The sequence below is a fragment of the Mirounga angustirostris genome, unplaced genomic scaffold (genome assembly GCF_029215605.1).
Source record: "Mirounga angustirostris isolate CCGP_5_RB_7025 unplaced genomic scaffold, mMirAng1.0.hap1 SCAF_9, whole genome shotgun sequence".
Classification (NCBI taxonomy): domain Eukaryota; kingdom Metazoa; phylum Chordata; class Mammalia; order Carnivora; family Phocidae; genus Mirounga; species Mirounga angustirostris.
The window spans coordinates 4,448,011-4,470,544 of record NW_026991717.1 but is presented as its reverse complement, the minus strand read 5'-3'; the positions used below and the strand labels follow the sequence as shown (position 1 = coordinate 4,470,544).

Sequence of the window (22,534 nt, the reverse complement as noted above, 5' to 3'; positions counted from 1 at the left end):
AGGACAAGGTTCTTTGTGGGGTCTCCGTCTCCCTGGCTGTAACAAGAAGAGTGGGAACACACTGTATGTAAACATGCGGTCTGGGACCTGGGATGCTTTGAGGACAGGGAGACATCTTTTGTGTACGCCCCCAGACCTGCACACAGTAGACACTCCATGAAAGCTTGTTGCATCGGTAACAACAGATGCATGGCTTCTTCTACCCAGTGGCTGGCGCTTAGAGGCCCTCAGCCAATTAACTCCTACGTTTGATTTAACGTTTGGTCTCAGCAAGTTTGCACCGTCCTCGGGCGCAGGAACCCTCCGGTATTCGCGGGCGCCCCAGTGAGCAAGGACCGAATCAGCCGGTCCCCGTTCTCAGGAGTTTCGCAGTTCAGTGCAGGAGGATAAGACGATAACTCGTTCATGTAACGAGAACACTCTTCCTACGTCAGTAGCTACAAAGGTGGGAAAGGTGAGGCAAGAGTGGAAGTTCCCCGGCTCAGGGGCAGGGCTGCGACAAGGACTGCTTCCCAGGGCCCGGGCGGGGACAGACTTCTGACCTTCTCATTGGCTGCCGAGAACCCGCCCACGGCCGGCAGCCAATCAGAGGCGCCGGGGGCGGGGCGAGCCCGACAGGCGCTGACGCGAGCGCCTTCCAGCCAGAATGTCGCGGTCCGCGCCCGGCCCCTGCGCGTGCGGGGAGGCCAGGAGCGCGCGAGCCAGGTCCGCGGGCCGCTGAGCCGCAGGCCATGGAGGACGAGCAGCCCGACAGCTTGGAGGGCTGGGTGCCGGTCCGCGAGGACCTCTTCGCCGAGCCCGAGCGGCACCAGCTGCGCTTCCTCGTGGCCTGGAACGATGCGGAGGGCAAGTTCGCGGTGACCTGTCACGACCGCACGGCGCAGCGGCGGCGGCGCGGGGGGAGCCGGCCCGAGCCCGAGCCGGCCGCGCCCGCTCCCAGCTGGGCAGGCCTGCTGTCTGCCGCCGGGCTCCGCGGCGCGCACCGGCAGCTGGCGGCGCTCTGGCCGCCGCTGGAGAGCTGCCTCCCGCCGCTGCCGCCGGAGCTGGAGGCGCGCGCCGGCGGGGCCTGGGGCCTGGGGCTCGGGCTGTGGGCGCTGGTGCGGCCGGCGCGCGCGGGCCTCGGGGACGCGGCGCTGCAGGAGCTGTGCGGGCGCCTGGAGCGCTACCTGGGCGACGCGGCGAGCGGCTGCGGCGGCGCGGCGGTGCGCGACGCGCTCTTCCCGGCCGGCGGCGGCGCGCCCGACTGCGAGAGCCCGCGCGACTTCCGGGAGCGGGCCCTGCGCGCGCGGTGGACGGCGGCGGGCGCGCGGCTGCGCCAGGTACGCGCCGGCCGCGCCCGCCCGGCTCGGCCCGGGCCGCCGCGGGGCTGCGGGCGCGGTGTGGCGGGCGGGGGGCGGGGCTCGAGCGCCGGGCTGCCGGCGGGCCAGGGGTCGGTGGGCGCGGACGGGGAGGGACAGGGGCCTGTGCCCTGTGCGGGAGCTGGGGACGCAGGGGAGGGCGTGCATTCTCCGTCTGGAGCCTGCCCGACCCCCTTCTCTGAAGACGGCGGCCCAGGCGGCTGTCCTGCCGGGCTCGGCCAGAGAGCAGCGGAAGCAGAACCGGAAGCAGCTGTGGCGCATGTGGGAAGCAACTCAGACTAGATGTAAACACTTCCCGGTTCTGCGAATGCGGGGACGGGAGCAGTGGGGACCACTGCTTTAGAAGGTGAAGGGGCCCCTAGGGGAAAGGTTTGGAAAGGCGACGCAGACTCGGCCAGATGGAAGGCCGCCGGGAGTGAGCTTTGCTTACCGATTTGGAATAGCAGCAGGAAGGCAGTTTTAAGCTTAAAAGAGGTCATGGGGGGACGCCGAACAATTCACGGTTGGAGTGATAGACTTAGAGAATTTGAGGGGAGGGGGGACGCAAGTTCACGGAAGGGTTTGGGAGAAAAAATACGGCGTGTGCATCCACAATTTACTACGCGTGGCCAAGATTTAGTGCTCTAACACCCTGCACATGTCTTCTAGCTTGCGCATTCTCATTGTAGGCCCTTCTTAATCTGGATGATTTTTCTGTGCATTCTTTTGAGGAAGGGGGGCGGGGTGCGGGAGAAGAATTCAGCCACGTTTCAAAATCTTAAATTACATCTCCTTAAGCTGCATCTAGAATGAGCTTTTTAAATTAAAATGGCTTTATAAAAGGAGTTTGTTAGGGGTGTCACACCGTTGAATGATTACAGCAATAACATTCTGCCATGGATATACCATGATTTAATTTAACCATTCTTTTTTTTTTTTTTTAAAGATTTTATTTATTTATTTGACAGAGACAGAGATAGCGAGAGCAGGAACACAAGTAGCAGGAGGGGGGGAGGGAGAAGCAGGCTTCCCCCCGAGGAGGGAGCCCGATGTGGGATTCGATCCCAGGACCCTGGGATCATGACCTGAGCCGAAGGCAGACGCTTAACGACTGAGCCACCCAGGCGCCCTAATTTAACCATTCTTGTTTTATTGAGCCTTTTGGTTGGAGGACAATAGCATTTTTAAATTTAATCAGTATTTTAAATATTAAAGTTTAGGGCATTAAAGTTTCTTTAGTTTTATTTGTTTGGTGTGATCTTATAAATCTGTCCTTACTTGAGCTCTACTTACATTCTGTCTTCTAGGTTCTTCAGGGGCACGATAAAGCCCACACCATGGTAGCACTAATGAATGTTTATCGAGAGGAAGATGAAGCATACCAGGAATTAGTTACTGGGGCAACTATGTTCTTCCAGTATTTGCTGAAGCCATTTAGGGATATGAGAGAAGTTGCAACTTTATGTAAGCTTGGTATTTGGGTATGTTTTCTTTATATTTTTTATTTTATCAAATTTACTATTTGTCACATATTATTTCTTTAGTCCCATTTAAGATTTGGTCTGTGTTTGCACCTTGGGTTCACCCTTCTGTTTGGATGGTAGGATATATATATACTGAATTTATTTTTTAAAAACTAATTTTAAAATGAAGGCATTTTACATTGGGCATCTCAATACATTAAGATTTCTGCAGCTTTCCAAGGGTTAAACACGTTCTTTGCTGATGACTTGTTTTTGATGTGATGCTTATTTACTTTAGCCTATTTTCAGCCTCTAAGGACATATGCAGAATTTCTAAGAAACAGGATGAAAATATAAATAGCAAGGCCCTGGATCATAATTCAGTAATTTAAGCTTTAGTAAATGTTGCCATCGCTCTTATTTCCTTGAGCTATGGAACAACCCAGTGACCCTAGTTAGAATAGGCATTCTCCTGTCAGTGTTACAAAGGAACCTAGAGCCCAGAGACGTTAAATAGCTTCCCTGGGTCTCAACCAGCTGGAATCAGAAGACATTAGAGAGATCTCTTGATTTCTGCCCCCCTGCACTGGGCCAGCCTTCCACACAGGTACTCATGGTCCCTGCCAAGCTATCCTACTGTAGAAATTGTATCCTGTTTGCCACTTAAATTTCCAGAGAAAGTTGTTCTGCTTGTTATTCTGAAAGTTTATTATTTGGATAGTCTTTTCTTCCTATGTATTTTTTTTTCTTTAACAGCTTCACTGAGATATAATTCACAGACCATACCATTCGCCTGTTTAAGGCGTACAATTCAGTGGTTTTTAGTATATTCATTTGAGCAACTATCACCACTCTCTAGCTCCAGAACGTTTTCATCACCCCCAAAAGAAACCCCATTCCCCCTCCGACCCTAGGTGACCACCAGTTTACTTTCTGCTTCTGGGCATTTCATCTTGTATGGGATCATACAAGATGTGGTCCTTTGTGTCTGGCTCTTTTCATGTCGCATAACATTTTCCAGGTCCATCCATGCTGCAGGGTGTACCACAACTTCCTTTCTTTCTATGGTCTTACAGTATTCACTATATGGATATCGCACATTTTACTTAACCACTTAGCAGCTGATGGACATTTGGGTTGTTTCATGGACATTTAGGTTGTTTTCACTTTTTGACTATTAGGAATAATGCTGCTGTGAACATCTGTGTACAAGTTTCTGTGTGGACATATGTTTTCATTTCTCTTGGATGTATATACCTAGCAGTGGAATTGCTGGGTCATGTGGTAACTATATTTAGCCCTTCCAAAGAACCGTGAGACTGTTTTCCAGTGCAAACGTGCCATTTTACGTTCCTACCAGCAGTAAATGAGGGTTCCGGTTTGTCCACATTGTTGTCAACACTTGTTATTGTCTGTCTTTTTGGTTTTAGCCATCCTAGTGGATGTGAAGTGGCGTCTTGTAGTTTTGATTTACATTATCCTGATGGCTAACCTGTAGGTATTTCTTATATTAATAGCTTTGTAGAAGAATTGGATGCTAAATGACTACTAGCATATGTTGTAATTATCAATGTATAGATTTTACTGTCTTTTAGGTTATTGTATTATTTTTGCCCTTCGGAGAATTACTGTATTGAAAAAGCTTCCTGCCACATCCCTAAAAGAAACTGTAGCAACAGCTAACACTTGAACGCTGTGTACCAGGCCCTGTGCTCAATGTTTAATGACACAGTTGTCCTTTAAACAATTGCGGGTTTTTTCTAAATTTTTTTATTTTTAACGTAATCTCTACACCCAACGTGGGGCTTGAACTCACAACCCCAAGATCAAGAGTCTCACACTCCACCAACTGAGCCAGCCGGGCACCCCTAAACACTTACATATTAATAGAGAAACATAACTTGAAAGCATTCCTGTCTCGAAAATGTTATTCTAGTAATGCAAAGTGAAAGTAGGTTTTTATTTTTCGTCATGCCCCAGAGTATTCCTTTGTCTTCCAGGTGGTGCCTAGCTTAGAGCCTCATTCATACTCAGTAAGGAATTGCTGAATAAACGAAATTTAATTAACTAAGTAGTAGTAATAAAAGTAGTTGAGGGGCACCTGGGTGGCTCAGTCGGTTGGTCGTCTGCCTTCAGCTCAGGTCATGATCCCAGGGTCCTGGGATTGAGTCCCGCATCAGGCTCCCTGCTCAGCAGGGAGTCTGCTTCTCTCTCTGACCCTTTCCCCTCTCGTGCTCTCTCCTCTCTCTCTCTCAAATAAATAAAATCTTAAGAATAAAAGTAGTTGAGGGCACCTGGGTGGCTCAGTTGGTTGGGCGACTGCCTTCGGCTCAGGTCATGATCCCGGAGTCCTGGGATCAAGTCCCGCATCAGGCTCCCGGCTCAGCGGGGAGCCTGCTTCTCCCTCTGACCCTAGCCCCTCTCATGCTATTTCTCTCTCTCTCTCTCTCAAATAAATAAATAAAAATAAAATCTTTAAAAAAAAAAAAGAATAAAAGTAGTTGAAATAATCCATATAACCAATTTCCTTTCAATTTCCTGTGGCTCTGCATTACTATTCTCTCTTACTAATACAATTTTCCCTTCTTTTGTAGAAATCCTTGGATGAGGATGATTTGGGTCCTAAGAGGATAGTTGCCTTGCAGAAGGAAGCCAAAGAATGGACCAGACAGGCTGAAGAAGCTATAGTCTCTATTCAGGACATTACAGTGAATTATTTTAAAGAAACAGTAAAAGCGTTAGCAGGTAACAAAATTCTATACTAAGATGTGCGTCATTTTCATTTTATACAACAAACATTTGAGTGCCTCTTGACCACGAGGCACTGTGTTTCCCAGGAGCTAGGGATTCAGTGTGAGGATAAGCATTAACAGACACTGTACAGTCTGGTGAGGGGAGAGAGATCTTATGTATTCCTTCAAACACATGAAAGATGGCAGTAGCAGCCGGCCACATGGAGAAGAGAAGTAGGGGGCTCTGAGAGCCCCCTAGGTCAGTGAAAGCCTCTGGGGAGTGGGCCTGACCGATCTCTGAAGGGTCAGTGGGAGTTGAGAGAGCATCAAAGTGAGGGAAGAGAGGGGTGCCTGAGTGGCTCAGTCATTAAGCATCTGCCTTCGGCTCAGGTCATGATCCCAGCGTCCTGGGGTCGAGCCCCGCATCGGGCTCCCTGCTCTGCGGGAAGCCTGCTTCTCCCTCTCCCACTCCCTCTGCTTGTGTTCCCTCTTTCGCTGTGTCTCTGTCAAATAAATAAATAAAATCTTTAGAAAAAAAAAAAAGTGAGGGAAGAGTGTTCCAGGCAGAAGAAACGGCACTCACCAAGTTCTATGGCTGGAGGGAGCTTGGTGAGTGTGAGGAACTTAAGGAAGGCCTGGGGGCTGGAGACAGAAGGGGAAGGGGCACGAGGTGTGAGAGAATGCCGCAGACAGGCAGGGGTGAGTGGGACCGGCGAAGAACTTCTGTCTGTTGGAGTAAGTCAGTCATGGTAGATGATGACCCCAAACAGGAAACCTAATGTCTGTCAGTTTGTTAAGTTCCATTCATAAAGTGAAACATCATGTGGCTATGAAGTGTGATTCTCTGTATCTGTTTTTATAAATGGTGAGAGTTCCACAATACAGTAAGTGAAATAAATAAGCTACAAAGAAGAGTGATGATTTTGTGGGTTTTTTGTTTTTTTTTTTAAGATTTTATTCATCTATTTGAGTGAGAGCACAAGCAGGGAGAGGGGCAGAGGGAGAAGCAGACCCCCCGCTGAGCAGGGAGTACAATGTGGAACTCAATACCCAGGACCCCGGGATTGTGACCCGAGCTGAAGGCAGACACTCAACCAACTGGGCCACCCAGGCGCCCCTTATGTGGTTTTTTGTTTATTTTTTGTTTTTGGTTCAAACTGTCTGTCTAGCTTGACGTAGAAACAGTCTCAGTGTATATGCACCAAAATGTAAGAAACATCGCCTCAAGTAGATGAGATTCATGATTTATTATTATTTTTTTAAATGAAGTATCTAAAATTTTTTGTAAAGATTTTATTTTTAAGTATTCTCTACACCCAATGTGGGGCTCGAACTCACAACCCCAAGAGCAAGATTCCCACGCTCCACTGACTGAGCCAGCCAGGTTCCCCAAAGTATCTAAAATTTTTATACTGATGTCCATGTATTATTTTTGCGACAATAAAAAATCATTAAAATAAAACAGTTTTTCTTTTAGAAAGGATGTTTTGCAAGTAATGTGGAAGGCAGTAAACAAATAATTAGCTCGGGATAAATTTTTTCCCTTTTCAATGAGTTGTAATCATGTTTTATTTTATTAATTACAATCCAACAGGAATGCAGAAACAAATGGAACAGGACAAGAAGAGATTTGGCCAGGCTGCCTGGGCCACAGCAACTCCCAGGTTAGAAAAACTCAAGCAGATGGTAGCCCGAGAGACTCTGCAGCTCATGAGAGCCAGAGAGTTGTGTTTAAATCACAAAAGAGCTGAAATTCAGAGAAAGGTAAGACAAAGATAAATGAAACTTGGATGAAAAAAAAACCACACACATACTTTTAGGGCACGTGGGTAGCTCAGTGGGTTGAGTGTCTGATTCTTGATTTCGGCTCAGGTTGTGATCTCAGAGTCTTGGGATCAAGCCCCATGTCGGGCTCCATGCTGGTCATGGAGCCTGCTTAAGATTCCTTCTCCCTCTGCTTCCTACCCCCACCTCATGCACATGCATGTGCACACACACACGAGAGAGAGAGAAAGGGAGGGAAAACCCTACATTTGTAGGTAGCACCTTTCTTTCCAAGCACAGTTAAGAGACCTTTCTTGCTTTACTCATTCCAACATCTTTTACTAGCTGAGAATTTAGACTGTGGAAGGTTGGCCATAAAGCTTCCTTTTGGTCAAGATGCTTTGGAAACATTCTGTTGTAAGATGTTCCTGGTAATAACACTGAGCTCAGTACTGAAGTGGGTAATACACTTCAATCAATCAAGCAGTGTTTCAGCACAACTCGAGAGGTCCTTCATCCTAGGATCACAGCCACTTAAATTTCTTCCTGTAATGTTAAGAGTTTGAAGCAGGAAACACTGCAAATGCCTCACTGCCATTGATTTTTCTCTAAACCTAAATGTTTTCATAGGTTTCAAGGGTAAGTTAAAGTAGTTGTAACAAGCATTGAATAAGGCATTTTTGTTTTGTTACTTAAAATGGAAAAATGTTTCTTCTCTGTCCGCTTTCTATTTGGTCCTAAGCAGAGAATAGAAAATTGTCCAAATGTATCTAACATTAGCTTTCAGAGTACTAATTATTTTAACTTACTCTTACTTTTTTCATGAAAACAAGATGGAAGATCTTCCAGAACAAGAAAAAAATATAGATGTTGTAGATGAATTAGAAATACAATATTATGAAGTCCAATTAGAACTGTATGAGGTTAAATTCGAGATATTAAAATATGAAGAAATACTGCTTATAACGCAGTTGGACTCAATTAAAAGGCTTATAAAAGGTAAGATTTATATTTAAACGTATATGTTAAAATGTCTAAATCACACCTTCAAGGAAATAGAGGCCACATTATTCTTATAAGTTGGTTAAAACATCTACTGAAATTTCCTAAAGTTTCCTTTTAGCATTTTTGTTATTCCAGTGATATATTCATAGTTAAACACACAACAAAACAAAGAAAGGAAAACGGTTATTCCCAGTTCCATCACCTACAGATATGGAGTGAGAACAGTGTGCTGGGGAGCCTCGTTTGTATACTGATACACATAAGTAAATATCAATTTTTAAACCAAAACTGTATATCCTGTCTAGTAACCTCATTTAATACATAATAACCACCTTTCCATTTAAGTAAGAAAAATATCAGACATTTTAATGGCTTCACAGTATTCGATTATACAGATATACCATGATTTTCAGTCTTTCACTATTGCAAACGACAGTGTGGTGAAGAACCTTCCTTTACACATCCTTGCGTGTAGGAGAGATTTTTGTTTTTTTTAATTTATTTATTTGAGCGAGAGCGTGAGAAAGAGCACAAGCAGGGGGAGTAGCAGGCAGAGGGAGAGGGAGAAGCAGACTCCCCGCCGAGCAGGAAGCCTGATCCCAGGACCCTGGCATCATGACCTGAGCTGAAGGCAGACACTTAACCGACTGAACCAGCCAGGTGCCCAAGATTATTTACTTGGAATAAATTTCCAAAGGTGGAATCATTGGGTCATGGACAGTGCAGACTTCGCATGTTCACACATACCTGCTAACGCTACAATAATCATCCGATGCACATTTTTTCCTCACCTCTGTTATCTTCTGATTCCCAAATTCCAAACTACATAACGGCCTTCTAGACTGAGGTTGTGCAAAAAGACAGTCGCGGCAGATGATGACTGTTTCCCCACACTTACGCCATTAAGTTCTTGCCTACTTGATTGAAAACAATGACATCCTCTACTTTTCATGTATTTAATCACAAGCATGGCAGGCATGATTTTGCATGTTTACTGGCCGTCTGTATTTCTTTTATTAACTGTCTATCCATGGTATTTGCCCATTTTTCTTTGGAATGTTCCCTTTCCATACTGAGGCTATTACTCTATTATCTGTCCTGGGTTGCAAAGAATTTCTCCCCGTCATTTGCTTTTTCTTGCCTTGCAGAAATACTTCATTTTTAGGAAGTCCCATCTGCTTTCTGTGTTTGTTGTTACACCTGGTGAAGTGCTCCTCATCCCCAAACTTATCAACATTTTACTGATGTTTTCTTTCAGTATGTTTGTGATTTAAAAAAAAACACAAAACACTTAGCTCTTTAATCCAGGTTAAATTAATTTTGATGTGAGGTAGGAATCTAACCTACCCCCGAAATTGCTAGGTAGTCCCAGTCACTGATTTTGAAAACATTTTCCCCAAGTGCTTTGACTGGCTTCCTATCTCATATCCAGAATTATTACATTTATTTTTATCTGATTATGCATTATTCTTTTCGCTAGTTCATGAGTGGCTTCCGGTGCTGGTCCCATACGTTCTTATCATTGTACTTGGATGTACATTTTAGTGTCTGGACAAGTACCTCCCCCTCAGTACTCTGCTTTTCCTGAGGTTTTCTGACTCTTCTCACTCCTTTATTCTTCCAGACGAACTTTAGAATCATTTTGGCAAGTTCCAAACCAAAAAAAAATCTGGTTTTTTGGTGAAAAAACAAAACAAAACAAAAACCCCCAAAACCAGAACTCCTTGGAATTTTTATTGGGATTATGCTTAAAATTAGAGATTAATTTGGGAAATCATCTTTGCAATTTTGAATCTTCCCATCCAAGATCATGTATCCTTTTACTCAAGGCTTTTTTTCCCCCTCAGGTTCCTCCAAGCATAATGATTTTCTTCATACTGAATCTAAACATTTAATTTAATCCTAGGTATTCAAAAAACTTTACAGTAATTTCAGGTTATAAGTATTTTACATATTTAGGGGAAAATCCTATTTAAAAAGTTAATCCAGAAAGATGCATGCCAAATCGTTCATAATGTTCTCCTCCAGGAATGGGATTCCAAAGGTTTGGGAAAGGAAGAAGAAAATTCCACTTTCTGTTTTATTCAGTTCTGTAGGGCTGGGATTTGTTACAAGCAGCATGTACTTTTAAAAATATGTATGTAATCAAGATTTAATATCTTTAAGGCATCTTAACGCCACACTGTTGGTAGAATGTAGGTTGCCTTTCTGGAGGGCCACTGAATGCTGATTATCAAGAGCCTTGACATTCATCTTCTAAAGAAGTAGTAAAAATGTATGCAGGGGGCACCTGGGTGGCTCAGTCGTTAAGCGACTGCCTTCGGCTCAGGTCATGATCCCAGGGTCCTGGGATCGAGTCCCAGGTAAGGCTCCCTGCTCGGCAGGGAGTCTGCTTCTCCCTCTCCCACTCCCCCTGCTTGTGTTCCCTCTCTCGCTGTGTCTCTGTCAAATAAATAAATAAAATCTTTAAAAAATAAAAACGTCGGGGCACCTGGGTGGCTCAGTCGTTAAGCGTCTGCCTTCGGCTCAGGTCATGATCCCAGGGTCCTGGGATCGAGCCCCACATCGGGTTCCCTGCTCAGCAGGAAGCCTGCTTCTCCCTCTCCCACTCCCCCTGCTTGTGTTCTGTCTCTCACTGTGTCTCTCGCTGTCAAATAAATAAACAAAATCTTTAAAAAAAAAAATGTACACAATTTTATGTTCAGATGTTCATCACCGTGAAATTGATAATAATGGAACCCTGGAATATTCTAACAATACAGAATGCTCAAATTAGATAATACTGTGTTGCCATTAAAATTCTATTTCCATCACATGGAAAGTGTCTTCTTAGTCTGTGTTACTGATAATGTGTGGCTGTGTATACGTTAATTGTGGCTCTCCCTGGGTGGTAGGGTTACAAGTCCTCTTTCTTACATTTAAAGTATTTTTATGTGTTATTTTTTTATACCCAACCATGTTTTAAGAACGTCATCAATATGTTTCTAGATAAAGAGGAGGAAGTTGTCTATTACGACCCGTGTGAAAGTCCAGAGGAGCTGGGAGCCCTGGATGGCGTGCCGGGGCTGCCGGGGGACAGGGCCGTGCAGGTGAGAGAGCTGAGCCGGCAGTACCAGCGTCTGGAGTCCCAGCGGGGCGGGCTCTGCGCCCGGAGAGCCCGTCTCAGGAACAGGCAGGTAGGCGGCCTGCCCGCCCTCTTTCCTTCCCCATCCAGGACAACTCCTATGGAAAATAAAGTATTGAAAATACTTGCATTTTTCAATACAAATATTGAAAGGCAGGCTTTCTACCAATACGGCGATTAACTTCTTGTGTGTTTATATAGCTATCAGTGGCTACAAATATATTTACGTTTTTTTTTAAAGGATTCTGTTTCTTTTGGGTCTAAGCATTTACCATAATCTTTAGATTTTGATTAATCCATTCAACAACTGTTTTGTCGAATGCCTGCTGTATACACAGGTATTTTAAAGATCATGGTAGGTAGAAACGTCTAATAATCAGCTATAGTACATTCTAAGATTTATTCTATTGTAAATTATTGATTATAGAATATTAGAAATAACGAGGCGCCTGGCTGGCTCAGTCAGTGGAGCATGCAACTCTTGATCTTGGAGTTGTGAGTTTGAGGCCCATGTTGGGTGTAGAGAGGACTTAAAAAAATTTTTTTTTAAATCTAAAAAAAGAGTATTCAGCTCATATCAATCCTTATATTTGGGAGTGATTTTTTCTTAATTTTTAAAAACTCCATGATTACATAAAAGGTAATATACCAAGAATGATTCAACACAGTTAAAATATAGTTTGTTTGGTTTTTTTTTTTTTAAGATTTTTATTTCTTTTTTGACAGAGAGAGACACAGCGAGAGAGGGAACACAAGCAGGGGGAGCGGGAGAGGGAGAAGCAGGCCTCCCGCTGAGCAGGGAGCCCTACGTGGGGCTCGATCCCAGGACACTGGGATCATGACCTGAGCCGAAGGCAGACGCTAAACGACTGAGCCACCCAGGCGCCCTAAACCACAGTTTTTAATATAATTTTCTAGGTATTTGTGGGTTGGATATGGTTGTGTAGGTATGTTCGGAAATGTAATTACTGTTGTAATATTATGGGGAGATGTGTTTAAAACAATCACATGGAAACAGATTCTTAGGACACATGCCATTTCAGCACAGGGGATGCCTGTGTGTCCCCTCATTTCCACTTGGGGGCTTTGCTTTTCCATCTTTCACGGCACTGAATCAGCTGTGGTCCTTACCACCGGGTGCCGTCGATCCCCGTAAATAGCCTGTCAGCAAGGGCCCCGTGACTGAGGGGAGGCGGGACCCCGGAGCCACGCCAGAAACTCCTGAGAATGAATACCTCACATGACAGCACACAGTGCCTCCTTCTGCTGAACTGCTCTGCTAGAGCCCACGGTAACACAACGTGCAGGTGACTTGTCTTGTTCCCCCAGGATCAGTGCAAAGAGAATCATCGGCTCCGACTGCAGTTGGCTGAAGACAGTAGGAAACATTTTCATCAGCATCACAGTATCCAGGTGGTAAGTGGTTGAAGAGAACATGTCTTGTTTGCCTCACGTGACACACTGGCTTAAATCTGGACAGTGGAACTCCCCTGCCCTGCATGGGGGCAGGCTTGTTCCTGGGGAGCTTGCAGTGTAGCCCTGCAGCCTGCGGAGGGGGCACGGGAGTCGGGCGGGGGCAGGCGCCAGCGTCAGGTCACGGACCCTTTCTTTCTCAAGACTTCTACTTTGAGAAATGTACAAACATATGTTTCTTTAAATACAGAAAAGAGACAAGATGAAAGAAGAGGAGCAAAAGAAAAGAGAATGGATAAACCAGGAACGCAAAAAAACACTCCAGCGGTTGAGAGCATTTAAAGAGGTAAGTTCTAGAAATAGTCACCTCACCTGCATTTTCTGGAGAAATAAATGAAGATCACCCATGCTGGGAGAAGAGTGTCAAGTATTACGAACAGATTATTTGGAACACAAAATGTCCCCCAAACGCCATTATTTTTAGTGTAGAAATAAAAAACAAAAATATTAGAATATTTTTTAAAAGATTTTTATTTATTTGAGAGAGAGTGAGCGAGCACACACACACAACTGGAGGGAGGGGCAGAGGGAGAGGGTGGAGCGGCCCCCCGCGGAGCAGGGAGCCCGATGCGGGGCTCGATCCCGGGACCCTGAGATCACGACGTGAGCCGAAGGCAGACGCTGAACGGCTGAGCCCCCCAGGTGCCCCGAAAATATTAGAATATGAAGCAGTTTTTGACGCGCTGTGCACCAGGGTTCTTGCTCTCCCCTCCTGCCCCAGTGGTGCGGACTCTGCCCACCGTGGTGTTGCCCAGCCAGAAAAATTGAGAACAGGTAAACTGGCCTCAACTTTAACTCGCTTTTTCCTCACTTGGAATAAAGAATTCTCTAAAATGCAGTCAAGAGAGCACAGTGACACAGTAAAGTGCTCTGTGGAAAGCTGAATAGGTTGAAAAGGAAAGTAAATAGCTACTTATTTAAAAATGGTGTTAAACATTGTTTAATATAAACGGATAAAACATAAATCCGTCCTCATCACACATCTACAACACACACCTTCACGAAGACCCAAGTCTGTAGCTGCCCCCAAAAGGAGAGCTCACCCGCACCCAGACAAAATTCTCGAATAAGGTACTGAGGGTGTGCTGGGATGCCAACAAGAAAAGGGGCCACTGGAGTGATAAGTCAGGACACACTGACTTCAACTCGTTTCTGATGTGCTTACTACTCTGATCATTAATGAGCACCTACTGTATACCGGCCCAGTGCTACATGTACATTCATTCTCATGTACTTCTTAACCCTGCGGCCCCGAGCGGCTACACTTGGCTTAGGCTTGTATGCCTTCTCCTGCCCGAGCAGCACATCAGAATCAGCTGGGGAGCTTCTGAAAGTCACGAATGCCCAGACCGCACCTCTGGAAGTGGGAAGACCGAGGAGGAGGGATGCCGTGTAAAAACCAGATGAAAACCAAGCAAATGTGTGCAGGACGACCGGTCGGTCAGCTCTTACTGGAGGGTGCTGGTGAATGGGGTGCAGTCAGGATGGAGGACGGATCTGGGGGTGCAAGGCCGGCTCTTTAGCCTCAAACTGGCTGATCAATGACCACTTTTCACATGTGGAGATGGGAGGCGTAGACTGATGGAGGGTGACCGGACCTACGCTCTCAACAGACTGGAACAGGGAGTGAAAATATCAAACCCACTGACCTCACGTTGGTCTAACGTGCAGGTTTTTTGGTCCTTGGAGGTGCATCCTTCTCCAGAGGGTGGTGGACAGGGGTGTAGAGTGCGTGGGGTCTCAACGCAGGGGAAAGAAGCTTGAGCATTTAGTTCCCTTCAGCCTTCCACCAGTCACTGTGGTGGAGCTGCGGGAAAGCCCGTGCTTTGTAAGATGCACAAACGGAAGCCGCTTCCGGAATGAGGGGGTCCCATGTTTGCCAAGAAGCGCCCCCTCACTGGGGACAAAGCCAACTCGAGCACATTTGGAAGGAAGGAAGTAGAAGCAGAACACCGGAAGTGAATCATGCGATACGTGATACTTGCTGAGCCCAGACAGGCTGTTTTTAAATATCTGAGGGGCTGCTAGGAGGTCAAGGGCTGAATTGGTCTTGGGTGAGCCCCGGGGAGACAGACTTCCCAGCAACGCAAGGCAGAACTCAACAGGCCAGAGTCACAGCGACTTGCAGCTGCAGGGATGCCGAGGAAGGGGTCCTGCGGGGTTGGGCATCCCTGCCATCAGGATGGTTGGACGACCCCTGGAGTCTGGCCTGGAGTTTCCGGGACCCCGGTTCTGTCTATGTCACATAGTCACTACATGATAGCGACTGACTGCATTGGTGAGGTCTGGGTCTTGCTGCCAGCGCTTTCCTGTTTGCCGTGGGAAGACTCAGAGAAATGCGGGAGGGAGACTGTGCAGGGGTCAGACCCCCCAGGAAGGCGAGGCAAGTGAAGTTTTTGGTATCCTAGCGCATATGAAAGTGATGTTTATACTATACTGTCATCTGTTAAGTGTGCAAAGCACCATGTACATACCTTCATTTAAAAGTACCTCACTGCTCAAAATGCAATCGTCTGAGCCTTCAGCTAGTGGTGGTCTTTCTGCCGGTGGAGGGTCTTGCCTCCAGGTCACTGGCGGCTCAGGGTGGTGGCTGCTGAAGGTGGGCTGTGGCCGTTTCCTAGAACAAGACCATGATGAAGTTGACTGTCTTACACGGGCACAGTTTGGGTGTCCCAAAACAGTTGTTCGTTGTTAAAGATTGTATTTATCTGGAGAGAGCACGAGAGCACAAGTTGTGGAGAGGGAGAAGCAGACTCCCCACTGAGCAGGGAGCCCAGTGCAGGGCTCGATCCCAGGACCCTGAGATCATGACCTGAGCCAAAGGCAGACACTTAACCAACTGAGCCACCCAGGCGCCCCTCCCAAAACAAATGTAATAGTAACATCAAAGATCACTGATCACATATCACCATAACAAACGTAATGATGAAAACATGTGAAATGTTGCAAGAATTGCCAAAATGTGATACAGAGACATGAAGTGAGCAAATGCTGTTGGAAAAATGGCCCCGATAGACTTGTCTGACACAGGGATGCCACATACCTTCAATTTATAAAAAAATGCAGTATTTGCAAAGTGAACTAAAGCAAAGTGCAATAAGATAAGGTATGCCCGACTCTGTTTTATCATGAATTACACTTGCGGTATATTACTACTAAGTTTACATTAGTATTATCACATTACATACAGCCCCTGCCAGTTTTTTTCCACCTTAAATTACATTTTTGAAATGTATTCATGTTAATATATATAAATCTAGGTCATTCTAATGGCTACGTAGTATTTACATTTTATGTGTTTCCAATTGGCTAGTTAATGCCTTCATTAGGGACCACCCTCCCACCACTCAAGATTCGTTTTTTTGGTAAGGTTATGTTTTTCTTTATCAAAGTTAATACCCAAGAGACCAGAATGTTGTAAATTTATATTTTTAGGGGCACCTGGGTGGCTCAGTCGGTTAAGCGTCTGCCTTCAGCTCAGGTCACGATCCTGGGGTGCTGGGATCCCTGCGTTGGGCTCTCTGCTCAGCGGGGAACCTGCTTCTCCCTCTGTCGCTCCCCCTGCTGTGCTCTCTAGATCTCTCAAATAAATAAAATTAAAAAAAAATAAATTTACATTTTTAAATTATAAAATCTACTCTAAACCTAAAAATAAGAGCAGAGACATGTTACACCTGTCACTTTGAGGTCCACTCGGGGGGAATTTTTCATACAGCTGTTGTTTTACATGGTTATAAATGTAACACTGTATCATCTGTATTTTTTAAGAATGTTTCACCCACTTTGTGTACTGTTTGATTTTTCGTTGCTTCCTAATATTTTAAATAGATTCACCATCATTTTCTCAGCTAACTTCCAATTGTTACTTCGAGTGTTATTTTTATACTAAAACTGAATGTTTTTATATATGCACATATTTTCATATATTTATTTTATTGCAGAGGAAGCATTATATATCAAAGGAATACTTATTCCCTAGGAATAGATTTAGGAGCAAGGGTGGCTGTCCAGAGTGAGAAGGAGCCACATTGCAAATGAGAACCATCCATGCAGAGGCGGGTTGGCGTTTACTTACAGCACGTTTCCGCATTCTGAGCATTCTGACGGTTTGCACTGTGGCAAGTTTCTCACAGCAGTGTTTCCTTTTCAGAGATGTCCAGGTGGGTCTGTACTAAAGACCCCTTGCTCAGAACCTGCAGCTCCATGCCTGCCACGTGGGCCTTCCCCGCAGACCTCTCCGCCGGCCGCCGGAAGCCATCCGTCCTCTGGGGAGGCCCGAAGCGTGCCCCTCTCTGAAGTCAGTAATGCGCAAACCCCCGAGGATCCACACGGCTCTGGAAATACTGTCCAGAGCGCTGTTGCTGTTGGTGATCAAACACACTGCAGATCTAGTGAGGAGCTGTCACCGCCGCCTCCCCCTCCCCCGCCCCCTCCCCCACCGCCTCCCCCTCCCCCACTGCCCTTCCCTGCTCGGCCCTTTTCTTTTTCTCCGTCCACGAATCGCCAGAACTTACACTTGAGGACTCTAGTAACAGCCGATGAGCCACGTCCCCTGGTGTGCGAATCGTCTGAGCCGTCCGCTGGAAGAGTGCATTATTCCTCAGCCGGTTTCGAAGTCCCAGGTAACTGCTGGGGTTCTGTGCCCGCTCAGTTCTCGAGTGGCTGGCTGGAGCATTCTCGCTGTAGGAGCAGTCACCCTTAAATCAAAATCTTTTGCAGAATTCTCTATAGTCTTAAAATTCTCCAGCATTGGCTGCCTTAAGTTATCGCTCTCTTATTGCAGAGTTGGCACAGGCTGAATCTGAGTTTGCTAAACGCTAACACTAACTCATCTTGAGGAAACAATCTCTGTACATTTAATGGTCCCATGACTTGGGGTCGCTGTTAAAGAATCCCCCGTTTCAGGTTCTTTTTTTTTTTTTAAGATTTTATTTATTTATTTGAGAGAGAATGAGAGACAGCATGAGAGGGAGGAGGGTCAGAGGGAGAAGCAGACTCCCCGCCGAGCAGGGAGCCCGATGTGGGACTCGATCCCGGGACTCCAGGATCATGACCTGAGCCGAAGGCAGTCGCTTAACCAACTGAGCCACCCAGGCGCCCCCGTTTCAGGTTCTTAAGACACGAGTATGCGTTTGATTTCTGCCACTGGGATTTTTCTCGGTATTGCTTAAGCCTACTGTTGCATCTCTGAGTCATTTACAGAATTTAGTTGTTGCATCTTAAGCTGAACATTGGTTGGGAATTATTGTCGAGGAACATTAGAATACAGAAGGCTGTTCTTACAGACTGGTAGACTGAGAATCTGTATTTTGGAAGATCTTTCTAAAATGAAGTGGTCAAAAAAACCAGCAGACCCCGTTTTGCCTTTGCAAGTACGATACACTGAATACACATGAATATTCTTTGTTGAACAAGGGCTGTCACTCTGACCTGTAGTTCTAATTATGGCTGATACATTGACTCTTGGGGACTGGCTTAAATCCCTCTGCCCAGACTCAGAGCCTGCTGCTTTGGGCAGGGGGGAGAAGGTTAGATAAATCCCAGAATTCTGTGGGCCTCCGTTACAAAGACTGTGTCCGAGCGCCTCCACTGAGGATGGGCAAGGCTGCTGCAGTAGGCAGTGTGGACCATCTAAACAGAACCGGTCCAAACTGTGGTTCCAGTGATTCTGAATTCACAGTCACCGTACCCAGAAGCAGGTACAAACGAAAATGGCCACACTCTTAGATGGAGAGCAACCGGCCCACCTGCATGGGGTTTGCAACAACATAGTGTGAATGAGGAGCAAGAGCATGCACGCCTCAGCCTGCAGGTTGGGTGTGGGCAGACCTCGGGCGGGGGCGCTCACCCCAGCTCAGGGCTAATGCACATGCGGTGTCGGGAGGCCCTACTCAGCGCACGCATAGCGCCTCATTTCACTGCAAAGAATCAGAAGATGTGACTTAACCCCTGAAGATGCCCCAGGGTGTGACACTTGGTCTTCTTACTCCTGGAAGGGAACTATCATGGATTTAAATCTAAAATGAAATAGTATTTTGTCAGTCCTCGCCTGGCTTCTCCATCCCAAACCAGGAACTCCTCCTCCTTCTGCAGGACACCCCCCCCACCAGATCTCTACATTAGGGGCCACAGCCCCGCCCCCATCTCCAGCAGGCGGTCACGGATTTTACCCCCTCGGGGGTCTCAAGGTGCCTGAGTAAAAATGGCTTCTTCTCACCAAGGCCTTGAGACTCTGATCTCATTTGTGTTTTGACAGCATTTCGCACACTCCCAGGTAGAAGCTGCCCGTTGGCTCAGGTAACTCCCGGGGCGGGGAACGAAGGCGGTGCGTGCGGAGAGGTCCCAGCGCCGCCTCCTCCAGGCTCACTGTCAGGGATGAGCTTCCTTTCAGCCTCTGTGCAAACCTCCTCCTGTCACTGTCACAGAACGAGTCACCACCGACACACCCAAGAGTGAAGTCAGAGAAACACGGCAGGTGCCCGGTAGGAAAAGATTTTCTGAAGAGTAGGAAGCAGACTGGAGGAGATACAGTTTCCAGAGCCTGCCTGCCGCCGTCCCGCACACTGGGTCAGATTATCCGTAGCCCAGGGATCCCCCAGGCTTCAGGAGCACACAGATAACCTCGGTGTCTTGAAAAGCAGCCGTTGTGAGGACACGTGTGCGTGACCGTGCCTCCGAGCTGCTGCGGCTTCGAGGACGGGGCGGCCGGGGGGCGGCCGGGGGGCGGCAGGAGGGATGACCCTGCGCTCACACGGAGCCTGGGGTTGGCCTTCCTGGCCGGTAATCGAAGCATCTGTGTAATGGAACGACGATGTGCTGAAATCGCGTTATTGACTGGGGTGTGACTGAACGTCCTGGCATCTTGGGCGGAGATGGTACGGTTTCCTGATCGGACCTGCTCTGTCTGCTCCGTTTCAGGATCCATGGATGAAGTGTTGGCCTCCCAGAGGAGGGGCACAAGCCCTCTGCAGAGGGTGGACGCGCCCGCTCTGACCCCTCCCCACGCCTCCTTCAATGAGCAGCTTCTGGCCGCCATACGGCGGGGGGTCAAGCTGAAGAAAGTTCACTCCGGCCTCGGCCTGAGCCCCAGCAACAAGCCGACCAGCGACCTGGAGAGAAGTATCAAGGCGGCACTCCAAAGAATCAAGAGAGTGTCCGCCGACTCGGAGGAGGAGGAGGAGGACAGCGAGGAGCAGGGTCCCGGCGACGAGTGGGACCGCTGAGCCCTCTCCACCGCCGCGGGCTCCCTGCGCTTGAATGAGGTGCCGCAGGCCCAGACCTGTGCTCGAGAAGTCTGTGAACGGGCCACCAGCCACGTGACAGCCCGAGAGCCGAACAGGGCCTGGCGTGAGGTTTGCAGCTTTTCTGGAATGCCGTGGCTCTTGCAATCAGGGCAGGAGGTCGAGGGGAGGTGACTTCCACATGCCAAACTGGAGTTGGGATCTAGGAACCCACGTTATTACTGGCCTAAGAGAATAGCATTTATTTTTCACCGAGGATTATCTAGAATCATTCCCTTATTCCGAAAAGAAGTTGCTAGAACTCTGGTAAGGACGCCGTTCAGCTACTGACTGGGTCTTCCTGTTTGTGTGGAGTAGTGGTCTCCTCCCATCGGAGGGCTGGAATGTGAACACGATTTTAGCAAGAAGCAGAACAAGCTGCTTACAGCCTGGAAATAGTTGAACTATTTTAAATAAAATATATTTTATGTATCAAGCGCTATATAAACTCATAATAAAGAACTATTTACAAAGGATCAGTGTCACTCATGAGGACAGGAAACGTAATATCCGAACACAGCTGTCCCTGCCTGGCGGGGGCAGGGGTGGTTTAAAGTTTTTAACGAGATTTCAGATATTTGTTTAAGCAGTTACTAAGGGTGGGGGAATAATGTTCCCCTCAGGATCTGAAGTCTCATGTTGGGACCTTTCCTCCTTGCTTTGTGTTGAATTCAGGAAGGGGAAGGGGTCAACACAAGGCAGCGTGCTCATTTCTCAGACTGTCCAGAGTACCCCCACTAACCTCAGAAGCCTCACCCTTGCCCTGGCCATCCTGGGTTTCCACAGAACGAGATGCATCGACCTTCCTTTGTTTCCAAAGAAAAGTTATTTACCAAAACCCCTCCCACTTCCAGATTCTTCTTAACTAATACATCCTCATAGAGTCAGGCCCGAGGGGCCTCCGCTGGAAGGGATTGGGCACCTTCTTCGGCAGCTGCAGCCTCGACCTCCATGTGTGGCCACTGCCAGGTCGCCCACAGGTCTGTCCCGTGTCCTGCCTTCCCCGACCTCAAGAGGGGCCAACCCGAATCCAGCTCCAGTGCGTGAATGTGTGCGCTCTGCACTCACAGCCCAGGCTCTGCTGCTCCCCCTCCGGCCACACAGGGACACCAGCCGCCAGCCACCTGCTGGCCCTCAGTCCCAAACCCGAGGCAAATCCTCAGGCCTCCTGCCCCAGCACACACAGGCCAAGCTTAGCACGTTTCTCTGGAAAGAAACTGGTATTTTAAAAAATGGCAAAGCCAAAGCTTTGCTGGCCTTCCCTATGCTTACTTTGCAGTTTGGTATTGTTTTTATTTTAATCATTGTAATTTCACTACCTTGAGACTTACTCAAGCATGGATAATTCTCAGAATCTGCTTTGTAAGGGCTGCCAAAGACAAGAAGCCTTCGGAAATAGGATTCTTTTCCAAAGAGAGTTCTCCCAGTTAAACCTCCTCACCAGACTGTGCTCTGTGCATCAAAACTTCCCTTTCTCTGGAGCCTCCTCCCCCTCATTTCCCCCTTCGCCCCCTTCTTCCAGCCAAGTGTTGAATTCAGCCCAGACTCTGGCCTCAGGGAATTCAGAGCCAAGGAGAGGGACGAGCGTTCCCTCCCATTGCCTAACTTCCAATGTCCCAACCTGCTCTCCCTGCACCCCCGTCACTCTCCACCCGCCTTCCCAGCTCCCCAGCCCCTCAGCGGCCCGCAGGGGACTGGAGACCGAGTCCTTGAGTCCTCAGGGACCTCGCTGCTGTCCCCTGGGCAGCCCTGCCCCTCCTGCAGTTTGTACTCGGCACCAAGTTGCCCCAGCTGAAGCCCAAGTGCCTGGGATGCCCCCTGCCTCCTCATCCCGGCAAATGCACACCCATCCTTCAGTGCCAGCCCCATGTGTCTTCCTGTGCCTCCCCTCGGGCCACGGCGCCTTGTCCCTGACACCACCCACGCTGCCTCCCCACCCGCAGCCCTGGCCACAAGCGCAGCCCACCGAGGCCATGTTTTCTACCTGGGACGGGCCCTCTGGCCAAAGCTGGTCCAGGATAGTGGTCCACACGGGCAGCATCCTTGGGGGTGTCCTGCAGGGGAAAAAAGAGGAGCTGAGCCAATCGGACTTACCTGCTCACGCGTTCATTCGCTCCCTCTCCAGGATTTGAGCAGGGGAATCAAGCACGTGGTAGCAGGTGCTAGGATCAAGAGGTTTTCCATTCACGACCACCCACATGAAACCGTGTAGGCCAAAGAACTTACCCAGCAGAGCTTCGCGAGTCTCAGGTACGTAAACTCACGGGAGGAGCGTACTGGTTTTCTGCTGCGGCCATAACAAGCCGCCACAAACCAGAGACGTCCCACAGATCGTCGTCTTACCGTTCTGTAGGTC

At 47.8% G+C, this 22,534-nt stretch overlaps 1 protein-coding gene and 1 long non-coding RNA gene across 3 annotated transcripts; one reads left to right on the top strand and one right to left on the bottom strand.

Moving 5' to 3' along the window:
* Nucleotides 1-630: 630 nt before the first annotated feature.
* Nucleotides 631-20,652, top strand: WHAMM (WASP homolog associated with actin, golgi membranes and microtubules). 2 transcript variants are annotated; one of them, XM_045899319.3, is made up of 10 exons: nt 631-1,319; nt 2,645-2,818; nt 5,395-5,545; nt 7,127-7,296; nt 8,130-8,295; nt 11,290-11,390; nt 12,755-12,841; nt 13,089-13,184; nt 17,049-17,520; nt 19,817-20,652. In XM_045899319.3, exons 1-10 carry the CDS (start codon nt 732-734, stop codon nt 20,119-20,121), a joined length of 2,310 nt encoding a protein of 769 aa, XP_045755275.1. In that variant the 5' UTR covers nt 631-731; the 3' UTR covers nt 20,122-20,652. The 2 variants fall into 2 exon arrangements, with proteins under 2 accessions (XP_045755275.1, XP_045755274.1); XM_045899318.3 differs by having other exon boundaries at nt 632-1,319; nt 11,290-11,477.
* Nucleotides 13,779-17,107, bottom strand: LOC123860844 (uncharacterized). Its single transcript, XR_006794879.3, has 3 exons — nt 16,974-17,107; nt 15,373-15,515; nt 13,779-14,512 (listed from the first exon to the last, which is right to left on the bottom strand). It is a non-coding gene; the product is annotated as an uncharacterized LOC123860844 (long non-coding RNA).
* Nucleotides 20,653-22,534: the final 1,882 nt, after the last annotated feature.